This window comes from Diabrotica virgifera, chromosome 5, assembly GCF_917563875.1.
Source record: "Diabrotica virgifera virgifera chromosome 5, PGI_DIABVI_V3a".
NCBI classification, from domain to species: domain Eukaryota; kingdom Metazoa; phylum Arthropoda; class Insecta; order Coleoptera; family Chrysomelidae; genus Diabrotica; species Diabrotica virgifera.
In genome coordinates, this window is record NC_065447.1 from 36,209,935 (window position 1) to 36,222,524 (window position 12,590).

The 12,590-nt window shown below is 31.6% G+C and overlaps 1 protein-coding gene across 3 annotated transcripts in view; it reads right to left on the reverse strand.

The window, feature by feature from the left end:
- The window catches only part of LOC126885685 (protein PALS1), a 667,108-nt gene that overhangs the window by 270,567 nt on the left and 383,951 nt on the right, over positions 1 to 12,590 (reverse strand). For all 3 annotated transcript variants that reach the window (XM_050652389.1, XM_050652391.1, XM_050652392.1), the window contains one exon: positions 4,416 to 4,600. In XM_050652389.1, coding sequence (XP_050508346.1) covers positions 4,416 to 4,600 — 185 coding nt within the window. The remainder of the gene's footprint in view (positions 1 to 4,415; positions 4,601 to 12,590) is intronic.

The following is a 12,590-nucleotide window of genomic DNA, read 5'->3' on the forward strand; positions in this document are numbered from 1 at the left end:
ATGAATTTATTCCAACCTTTACGTGATCACTGTATAGGTAATAGGTACATTGTAAATCATGATTTGGAAGTGCTCCTTGTAACATTCTACACGTCTTGATTTGTTTATTTCTAGTGCATCTTTATTTTGATTTTAGTATAGATAGTTACATAGTATTCTTCCATTCCTGTTTATTGTTCTGTCGTGCCAATTTGGAGATCTTGCGTTTAGGTCACCTATTTTGTGGGTTCTTCTGTGTCCAGGACCGCATTTAGATCTTCGTTTTGGATTAGAACGTATGATCTCACGTAGGTAGGCTGATACTATTTTAATGGTTTTCCCTTCTGTTTCTATTTTGACTATTGTTGCTTCCATTGGTTGCAATCCATTAGGTGTGGGCATTCTGATGTGTTTTATTCCTTTTCTGACTAAGATTGCTGTGTCTCCTGAGTTTATTCTAAAGTCATTTCTGTAGATATCATATCCTGGAATATTTTCTTGGAATTCTTATGTCTCTCGTCATTTTCGTTTCTTGGATTGAGTGAAGCAGATAGTAAGAGAAAAGCAAATCCATCGTGACGAAGAAAATTAAGTACACTCCAAAACGGTCATTTATTTGCCTAATTGTGGTTTTTGCCGTTGAAAGGAAAAGTTAATCTGATCTCGTCTATTATTTGTCAACATCATTTGGCCCAGAGGTAAACATCCACGGACCCAAATGTATCTACTGTTGATCATCTAATCCATCATAAATAAAACATAATATATCTGTTTAATCGATAGACCTTGACATTCCCATTACTGTCGTTATTATTGCAACTAGATACATGTACATCATATTATATTCTTCAACTTCAAGGAGACCTAAAATTACGGTGGCAGTTGAAGTGTGAAGAAGCTTCCGTTTGCATGGAAAGACGGCATTATAAGTTTTTGTGATTATATTTGTATGTTAATCGTGGGAAACAACTTATGTGTTTATGCTACCAAAAATTGTTCCTTGTTAATTAGTTTCAATGTTATCAAACTGGCAAATCTGTACTACTGATGATGCTTTTATTTCTTTACTCATTTAAAACAAACACGAGTACCTGACTACGAAAATAAAAACTTAGATATTTTTAGATTGTAGAGAAAACGGATAAATTAAATTGAAATCATAAAAATTCTTCATTTGACAAAAAATGGTTCAGGACGTATATACACAATACATATACACAGGATGCATATATTAGAGTGGTTCATTGTTCATTTTCACTAAATGGTGAATAGAGATCACCGAGGCGGTTCTAGATTATACCACATTTATTGGCTCTAACGGTTTTTGTAACTGACTTACAGGGTGTTTTATCGATTTTGCTCATTTCTTTCTCCATTCATAACTTGAGAAACACAAACAACCCATTTACTATTCACAAGAAAAAACGAGGTCTGGATTAATAAAACAACTATAAAGTAATTGTGGCCCTAAAAAACACCCTGTATATTGAAATTTTCAAATCCGATTGCATATTTGAAAAGTACACAAAAATAATATACATTTATTTTATTTTTAATTTCACAAGTTTCAAAATAGACTAATTAACAACTTTAATTTTACAACCCGTTTAAGGGAAAAATGTTCACATTTCTTAGAAAGTATATTATTTAAGCATTATTTCGTAGAACCCCACATACAGTGAGGACGTTTACGTTGGAATAAATTCATTTTCTCGAAAATGGGCGATTTTGAGATACATACGTCTCGGAACAGGTAAATTTTTATTTTTCAATTATGATTTTGTCTGATATATTATTATTATATCATACTAGTGACGGTGTGGGTAAATGACAATGGGAGTCGTGTGCTATTATACATTAACATAAATTTTTAGACAGGGTGGCCAAAAAATAATTTTTGGAATAAGTTAGTTGACACAGAAGGAAGTATGTATGTAATTTATTTAATTTAAAATACATTTTACTTATGTCGGAAAATAGAAAAACATGTTTATTTTCCAAAAATACAGCCAAAAAAATCATAATTTAAAAATAAAAAGCGACCTGTTTCGGAAGTTATCTCCAAAATCGACCACTCTCGAGAAAATTAATTTATTCCAACCTAAAAGTCCTCACTGTATAAAATAAAAAAAAATTAAACGAAATTAGATCAACGGAGTTAAAAAAAATGGCTTTAAACTTAGAATAGCATTTTGCGCATATTTTTGAAGTTATACTTCTTTACCGGCGATAGAGGGTGATTTTTTTATATGTTAAAACCTATCAGCCCGGCGCATGCGCATTATAACTTTGTTCTGATTGGATGTTCAAATGACATGTCAAAAATTATCCGATATGGCAGCTGTGGTTTGGAGGTAAAGGTAAAGGTAAACAAATGTATAATATATTAGTTTTATTGTTGTGAGGACAGAAACAAAAAAGTTTCTAATATTGTAGTGACTTTTAAATAGTTTTTAAAAGAAACAGGTACGTAATAATTGTTAATGTATCATGGGTATAAACCTACCTATTTGATCTGCCAAAATACATAGTATGTAATACTTTTATTTATATAATTTGATTACCATCAAAATTTCTATCAATATTCACCTAATATATTGTTTTTTTACTCTATGTTTTGTTGTATTTTTTCAATTCTAAATCATTTCAATTCAAAATTAAAATAATTTTATCAATTTTCAAAATATCAAAATATCACAAGTTTAATCCGTTTAGTTAGTCGATCTTCGTAAATAATGACACATAGTGTCCGTGGCTAGGCGGAGAAGGCGAATGAATTCCAATACCAACCGCTCTTATCAGCGCTGGTTCGAGTCCCAATAGAAACTTTCTTTTTTGTTTTTTTTAATACATTTTATGATTGTAAGTATATTTATTATATAATTGTATTTTCAGAAAATACGTATTTAGTTAAAAAAATTTTCGACAATTAATGTTCAGACATCATTTGTGGCTTGTTTAATGTGTTTGTGTGTGTTTTATTCTTTTATTATTTTAATTTTTGGCACTGTTCTAATAAAAATGTTTGAGAAGTAGTAAGTATAAATTAGTTTAATATTTAAACAAAATATAAATAAAAAGTATATTAATTTCGTTTAAATCATATAATAGAAGTATAACTTCTTACGTGCGTACAAAGTACACACACATTCTTTTTTTAATTTAATTTGGAATTCAGGTGTCAAGGGATAATATATATAATATTCAGTGTGCTGCATAATCCTTTTTAAACAGTTTTAGCATTACTTAATGAAACAAGATATAATCTCAACCACGGCTTGTTGAAAAGTATACATTTAAAATGTGGTTTTTAATAAATATAAAATTTAGTTTCAGACGTGCATATAATTCACTTCCAGATTTTATTATTTTTTATTTTATTTCTACCATCTACCTACAAATAAAAATTACTAGGGCATTCGGCGAAAATATATCTACGCCGATATTTGGAATAACACTAGTAGTCTGGGCAGATTATCGGAGAACAGGCCATTTTTGGGAAAAGCTATTTACCAGCAATTTTATTGCTGGAATCGAATCTTATGTTTGTATATATTATTAATATAGGTATGCAAAGTCCGCAGATAGTGTGCTACTTTTTTTATAAACAAAATGGCGCCCGAAAATCGTGTTTTTTTCAATTTCTGCTCTATAACTCCAAAGATTTTAACTTTACACCAAAAACACCCAAATAAAAATTCCCCGTAATTAAATTCTGCATAGAGACGTGTTTTTTCCGATTTACTTCGACAAAAACTTTCCTCGGAAAATGCCGGTTTTTCCAACTAAATCTTTAATTTTCAACTAAAATTTTAGATAAGTAATTGTTTATCAAGAATTAAATAACTTGGTAGAATAAAAGCTCTTTTGGTATAGATTACGATTCCAGAAGCCGATGGAAATTGAATGAACAGTTTAGCAACAATTGAACTGTTAATTAAAAATTTGCGGCCGCTATAAAAGCCACAATAATTATGATACATAAGAATAACTATGTCGGTTCGCTAAACTCAGACGCAACTGGCTAGATATTTTAGTCGATAATTTTTTTGTTTTTTGCTAATTTTGCAAAAATTGGCAATATTACTAACTATTTGGTGATTATTAACAATTTAGTAATTATTTTTTGCCAATTTTACTAAAATTGGCAAAATTACAGACTAAAATATCTAGAAAGTTGCGTCTGAGTTTAGCGAACAGATATGATTTTTGTATAAAAAGATACTGTACCTATCTAATGTACTTTACAGAATTGAAATTAGACTATTTAAGCGGCCTCAGGAATATTTTAAAATTATAAACAATTTTTTGGCTTATAAACAAATAGAATATCTCGAGAAATTCTGACGACTAGACTATGATTAAAGTCAAAAAATAATATCTAGAAAATATAAATGCCGTTAGATCAAAGTATATATTTATAGAAAAAGTCTTACCTATTTTCTAAATCAATGCTCAATTTATTATTATTGCTTTCTATAATGGCCGTTGTTTTCACTTTATTATTGTCTTCTGCAGCTAGCAGCAGCTCAGTTCTTCCATTTTGGAAAGGAGAAGAGCTTCTTCTATCTCCTAATTTTCTAGCTTGTGTCGGGCTTTCTCCAGCTTTAAGGAGATCGTTCTGAAAAAAAAAAATCGGTCATATAGTTTGCTTCTTTTATCAGAGGTAATATATTTAATCAATTACTATCAAAGCCGAAAGAAACGAGAGTATGCAGAGGAGCCATCTATGGATCAGACCATTATTTAATTAGAAGCAATTAAGCAATTAGAAGGTAAAATAACCAGATAAATAATTCTAAAAGCAAAATAATTCGTGGACAGTAAAAAAACAAATATAAGAAAAGAAGAAAGGCTACCAAAATAGGCTGACCACAGCAGACCAAGAAGAAAAAAATAAAGAGAAATAATATAAATAAAGAAATAACAGGAACAGAGAAGAATAGAGACAAAGTTGAAAACTGTTTGTTTTTTGGCCCTGAATGCTATTTGTTTGTTTTCTAGTATTTCGTCTTTCTTCTACCCCTGTCCTCAGCATATCTCTGAAGTTTCCGCATCTGGCTTCTCTTCGTTTCTTTCTTTTTTTCCTGGGAATTGGGATGAGTAAGTTATCTTCTCCCGTATTATTTGTCTTCCATGCTTTTCTCAACCATTTCCAACAACCATTTCTTTCCTACTTTCTCTATCAGCTTTATTATTTCGGGATCAATTTTATCTGTCTCACTGAATCAGTTCTTATGTCTTCCATTTGCTATTATCTATTCTATGGTTCCCTCCGTCCCTGTTTCTTCAGTTTCTTCCTCGTCCATTTCTTTTGTTATTTCTTTTATCTTAGATTTCTTACGTTTTTTCAGAAACTTCTGCTGTTATATTTTCTATTTTGGTGTAGTGATTCACAGAACTTTTTAACTGTTCTTTATTACTAGTTATTTTAGTACGTTTTTGCGTTTATCCTATTCTTTTTGTATTGTATCTCCCTTTTACTATTTTTTAAATATTGTACTATTATAAATTTTCCTTTTATGGCCTTATACTTACCCGTCAATTTACTCTTCTGTTCAACGATCATTCTTTCTTTCGTGAACATTTTTGCTTCTTTTATTTCCTAACCAGCAAATGGTTTCAGAATCAGAATAAAAAATTCAGAGAAGTACGAAGGAGAAGAAAGGAAAAGAAAAAGAAGAAGAAGAAGAAGAAGAAGAAGAAGAAGAAGAAGAATCATAGGTAGTGTGCAATACAATATTGTTTTTGTTATACAAATAAAAGTACAGCTACTTAATATAAGTTTTTAGTATAATCACAATCTAAAAGTAAAAATAATAATTGAACCGCATTTGTACATAAATTTTCAAATCACACAGGCATAAATAATTAGTGTACTGTATTATTTTACTATTTATCTATGAGACCAAAAGTTCGAAAGAACTAAGAAAGTTCAAATGACTCCGACTCCACTATTGTAGAGGGAGTCATAAACTTTAATGATCTTTATGTTATGGTACGGAGTTTTCTAAATACTCAAATAAAAGTCATTATATTAGAATTGATGTTCAAAGTGAAAAAGATTTTACGAAGTACTGAAAAGTAATAGTTAATAGAACATTATTAATTTTATAAATTGTACAGGAAATTCGAAAAAGTAGCTGGAAGCTTATGAAAAACTTTTTTATGAAAAACTACTACTAACTGGAATATAATACGAAATAATCACTAAATATGTTTCAAACTTAAATTGTGGCTTATTTCCCAATAGGGCAGTCAATGAGGGTATTTGGCTCCGAATTCCATCCTACTACATCGATTTACTTGATATTTTCACAGTAAGGCTACGGCTCCACGGGCGAGAAATTGACGCTAGCAGTAGCAGTAAAATGAACTTAAGGCTACGGCTCCACGGGCGGGAAATTGACGCTAGCAGTAGCAGTAAAATGAATTTAAGGTTCCGCGGAACGGAATAGGGATAGCCGAACTGTACCGACTACAGAACTTGTGCGTAGTCGGTTCAGTTCGGCTATTCCCATTCCGTTTCGCGGAACCTTAAGTTCATTTTACTGCTACTGCTAGCGTCAATTTCCCGCCCGTGGAGCCGTAGCCTAAGGTTCCGCGGAACGGAATAGGAGTAGCCAAACTGAACAGACTACAGGACTTGTGCGTAGTCGGTTCAGTTCGGCTATTCCCATTCCGTTCCGCGGAACCTTAAGTTCATTTTACTGCTACTGCTAGCGTCAATTTCTCGCCCGTGGAGCCGTAGCCTAAGTAGGGAATAGCTCAAGAAACAAAGTCTACCTTTTGCCGATGTGCTCTTTTATCTTGAGGGTGGTTCCCACCCCTTCTCGGGGGTGAAAAATGTTTTGGTTAAAATAGCCAACGAAGAGGCTAGAGAACCTAATTTTAAGCAAAAACTGTTCTATAATTATTTTTTGAAAACTCGATACTTTTTGAGTTATTCGTGGTTGAAAAATGATACCCTTTCGGACATATTTTTGCGAATATCTTAAAAACTATGCATCTAACAAAAAAACTATATAAAATATTTATGTAGGCTATAAAAAAACAAAGAGATTCGTTCCTTCATAAATCTTCTAGTTAAAATACAAAGAGGGATATGGTAGGTAAGAAGAGTTTGTTTTTTTGCTGCATGCTCAAATCGGTGTATTCAACTTGAAATAACAGAGAAACTGTCGATTTTAGGTGTATAATAATACTAATAAGTTTTGTAGTGCTTGAAAAGACCACCAAAATGAGCAATACTAAATGTCGATTACATTCAAACTAAGCGAGATATTCTGCAAAAAATTTGATGACTAATGTATTTTAAGAAGAAATGAGAAGTATATTATTTAACCCCTCATCCATCAGAATTTAAATATGTACATCGTTTTCCTTCTGCAATACTTTTTATTATAGTGTTATTTCTATGTTCAAAAGTTGGACTGGATTAAAATAAATGGTTTTTGAAAAAAATAAGATCAAATTACAGAGCGCATTCTTAAATTTTCTTAAAAATCTTCCTTTTCCTTCATGTAACTCGAAAAAGATACGAGATACGAAAAAAAATACCACACAAAATGTAGGGCAAAAAGTGCCTTTCTCACTTTGCCGAAACAGCTGTAGTAATAACATAGTTGTAATAAATTTTGTGGAAGTATAGAAAAACAAACGTTTTTCAGTGTTTTATTGTGAGATAAAATGAACTTCCATCAAGTAACGGTCGAATCCATCAATCGCAATTGAATAAAACTAAATAAGTAGAGTCAGATTCAGAAGGCGAAGATAGTGACACTGACTGGTTCTGCAATAATTTTTATTCAAGTTCCACAGAAGGATGGATAAGCTGATCCAGTTGCCTTAAATGGGCTAAAAATTCACGTGCAGGTGTAGAAGATGAGGATGATGAAGTAGTACTTGTATGCGAATTTTGTCAATAGGCTTTTCTTGATTTCAATTTGGTACCCCATTTTACCCTATACGACGGGCATAATGGGGCAATTTACATTAGTTTCTGTTTTTTCATATAATAAAAAAAACTTTGACTTTTTTTTTTAATTATATTAATAAATAGTTACTACTATAACAATGACATTTGTCATATTTTAAGACCTTAAAAGTTACAGATTTTTTTTAAATCCCAAATTAAACCTTAAGTACCCCATTTTGCCCGCCTTTCCCCTATCTATCATTGCTTGCAAACATCATTCACGACGACGCACGTTCCCGATAAAACAGATGTTAAAGATGCCCTCTGGCCAGTGGCGGATCTACGGGGACGGAAAATGAGGAACTGTCCATCCTAACAAGGTCCAAAATTAAAGAAAAAAAATTGTTCAAACATAAAAATATATTAGCTCACATGAAACCGAAACCACAGAAAGACAAATTCAACCAAATAAACACACTAGTTAGGAAAATTAAGGGAACTTAATACCTATAAGTTATTATTTATGTCTTTTATGTAATCTGAGTTTATCTTTTTTATGTCTTTTGGTTGGTTTTTCATTGGAAGTTCACCCTAAAACAAATTTTCCCATCCCAAGGGAAATTTCTAGATCCGCCACTGCCTCTGACATGAAAAACATCTTTAATTTTAGTCCTTAATTCCGAAATGGCAAACGGTGACCCCTTCAGCATTCCCCATGTGTACGCATCTGGTGGCGTTAGTTCTGGTCCTGGTGAGTGGAAGTTCCAAAAATGATCACACAGTATTCGAAGAGACTCTCTGGCAGTGTGACAGTTTATCTTGTCCTGCTGAAACCACTGTTGATTTTAAGCTTGGACCATTTTCGTGACCTTTTCCGTATGACCGAAAATAGTACTCCATTATAAAAATGTTTTCTGCAAAACTGAGAACCATCCTGAAGTATCTATCATTAACATGATATTGACAAACGTTATAACAACGTTCAGAAACAACTCAATACGTTTCGGCACATGACACATACAAATTTGAGGCATACGAAATTCAGTACTGTTTATTTTGCCGCATACCGTATCTGGGCCACGAGATTAAATTAGGAAGAGACAATCAAACAACAGAGTTAAATGGGAGAAGAGGACTAACATGGGCAGCATACGGAAAACTGAGGGAAGTCTGTAGATCAAATATTCCCTTATGCATGAAAAAGAAGGTTGCAGACTGCAGTTGTAACGTATGGATCAGAAACATTGACCATTACCAGAAAAGTAATCAATAAAATACAAGTGGCACAGCAAGCAATGGAGAGGTCAATGTTGAATATATCCCTCAAAGACAAGGTTTGAAATAAAACAGTTAGGATCAAAACTGATGTTTTTTTTGTTTCCTTTTTTTTTGTTTTCTGGCATAGACTTGGGTGTCAATTAGCCAGTCACAACTTTTTTGGTTTCTATTCATACATAAAGAAGGCAATGAGGTCCTTAGAGTTCCATAGCAAACTCTTCCACAGCTCTCTACTCAGTTTAAATGCTTCAGCTGGCCGCTATGGACTATATAAGTTGCTCACCACATTTTCCATTATACATCTTCTTCTTCTTCTTTTTTCATATGTACATAATATATCAAATTATCGGGATTAATAAATTTAGAGGTTAATTTTAGTTTCACAGTTAAATTTCATTAAACAATCATATAGTCCGTTCTTTAACGGTAAAATATTTCAAAACCTCTAAATTTTAAAGAACATTTTATTGACATAAAATTTGGCATACACATAGCTAACAAGTCAAAGAAAAAAAGTGATATTGTGCCGATATGTGCTTTTGCCCTGGGGGTGGTTTTTAGCCCCTCTTGGGGGTGAAAAAATATTCCTTCAAAGAAAGTCAGGAAATGGATAAACTGGCTAATTTTAAGTAACTTTTGTCCTATAGCGTTTTTTCACTAAGTCAATACTTTTCGAGTTATTTGGCAGTAAATATGTTCATTTTTTTCAACAAAATAACCACGCTTTTAGACGGTTTTTCGCAAATAACTCAAATAGTAAGTATTTTGTCGAAAAAAACATTCTTAGAAAAAATATAGCCTGTAAAAAATTTAACAAAATGGTGTATACATCACGTCTCTACACCTAGTAGAAGCAGAGTTATAGCTAATGAAAAATAAATTCATATTCGTCAATTCCAAATGGAATACTTTAACGTGAAATAACCAAAAATGAAGCACATCTTGGGGGAAACTCATTACAACTTATTTAAAGTGATTAAAAAAATCTTCATTTTTGTTTTATAAAAAAAAATTCTAGCATCAAAATTAAACAAGTTACGCTCAAAAAAAGTTAGTCCCTTTTGGTTTTGGTAAAAAAATCGAGAAAATCACCCCCTAATTACTATCTTAAATGAACTTAATCGTTACGACTTCACAAGTTTCTTGACTCGTGTATATATTGTTTACATATATGATCTGTAAGTTTCATCGATTCAAAGTCTTTATTATTGAAAGGGCTCTAGTTAAAAGGGGTTGAACGAGTCACTGATCACGAATGTATGCAAATTTTGAAACACCAAATCTTAATCAATTTTTGTCTAACAGAAAAACAAAAAAATACATGATATTCATAAAAGCAAATCTGACTTTTCTTGTTTTTCGAGATTTTTGGTATCTCTAACAATTTTTAAGTTATTTTGAAAAAAAGCATATTTTTCAAAATTTAAATTTTTAAAAATTTTACTTTGAAACCAAATTTTTTCAAAAATAAGCACTTTGACTCGATGAAACTTACAGATCATATAAACACAACATAAGTAAAATAATTTGGGGAGCGGTAACGATTAATTTCATTTAAGTTGCTAATTAGGGGTTGGTCTTCCCGATTTTTTTTTGCAAGATCAAAAGGGACCAACTTTATTTTGAGCGTAACTTGCTTAAATTTAATGCTAGAAACTTTCTGTAAAAACAGAAATAAAGATTTTTTAAAACACTTTAAAAAAGTTATAATGGGTTTTCCCCAAAAAGTGCTTAATATTTTGGATATTTCACGTCAAAATATTCTACTTGAAATTTGGTGAATATGAATCTATTTTTTATTGGCTATAACTCTGGTTCTACGAGATCCAGTGACTTAACCCGTACACCATTTTTTTTTACTTTTTTATAAGCTATATTTTTGCTAAGAATGTTTTTTTCGACAAAATACTTACTTTTTGAGTTATTTGCGAAAAACCGTCTAAAAATGTGGTTATTTTGTTGAAAAATTAACATATTCACTCGCAAATAACTCGAAAAGTGTTGACTTGGCGAAAAAGCTCTATAGAACAAAAGTTACTTAAAATTAGTCAGTTTACCAATTTCCGGACTTATTTTGGACATATATTTTTTCACCCCCAAGAGGGGTGAAAGTCACCCCCAGGGCAAAAGCACACATCGGCACAATATCACTTTTTTTCTTTGACATGTAAGCTATACGCATGCCAAAATTGCATGTCAATCCAAGCGGTTCTTTAAAATTTAGAGCAAAAACCGTGAAAGAATGGACTAATATACAGGGTGTCCCGAAAAGAATGGTCATAAATTATACTACACATTCTGGGGTCAAAAATAGTTCGATTGAACCTAACTTACCTTAGTACAAATGTGCTCACAAAAAAAGTTACAGCCCTTTGAAGTTACAAAATGAAAATCGATTTTTTTCAATATATCGAAAACTATTAGAGATTTTTTATTGAAAATTGACATGTATAATTCTTATGTCAGGAACATCTTAAAACAAAATTATAGTGAAATCTGTCCACCCCATAAAAAATTTATGGGGATTTTGTTCCCTTAAACCCCCCCAAACTTTTGTGTACGTTCCAATTAATTCATTATTGTGGTACCATTAGTTAAACACAACGTTTTTAAAACTTTTTTGCCTCTTAGTATTTTTTCGATAAGCCAGTTTTTATTGAGATGCGGCTTCTTTTTCAATATATTTACGTAAAAATTTTATGGGGGTTTTGTTCCTTTAAACCCCCCTAATGTTTGTGTACGTTCCAATTAAACTATTATTGTGGTACCATTAGTTAAACACAGTGTTTTTAAAACTTTTTTCTCTTAGTCTTTTGTTCATAAGTCACCTTTTATCGAGATGTAGCTTCTTTTTCAAAATATACCTAAAAATGTAAATTATAAATAAATTTTCAGATTATTAACAGGTCTCTATAACCGTACTTAACCATATACAAATATGTGGTGGATTCGACAAATATTCAAAATATCTCGATAAACACTGGCTTATCGAAAAAGTACTAAGAGGCAAAAAAGTTTTAAAAACAATGTGTTTAACTAATAGTGCCACAATAATATTTTAATTGGAACGTACACAAAAGTTTGGGGGGGTTTAAGGGAACAAAACCCCCATAAAATTTGTATGGGGTGCACAAATTTTACTTAATTTTTTTTTAAGATACTGCTGTCGTAAAAATGCCACATGTCAATTTTCAATAAAAAATCTCTGAGAGTTTTCGATATATGAAAAAAAATCGATTTTCATTTTGTAACTTCAAAGGGCTGTAACTTTTTTTGTGTGCACTATTGTATATAGGTAAGTGAGGTTCAATCAACCTATTTTTGACCCCAGAATCTGTGGTATAATTTATGACCAATCTTTTCGGGACACCCTGTATATTTTTGCTATTCAGAGACAATAGATAGGATATATTGA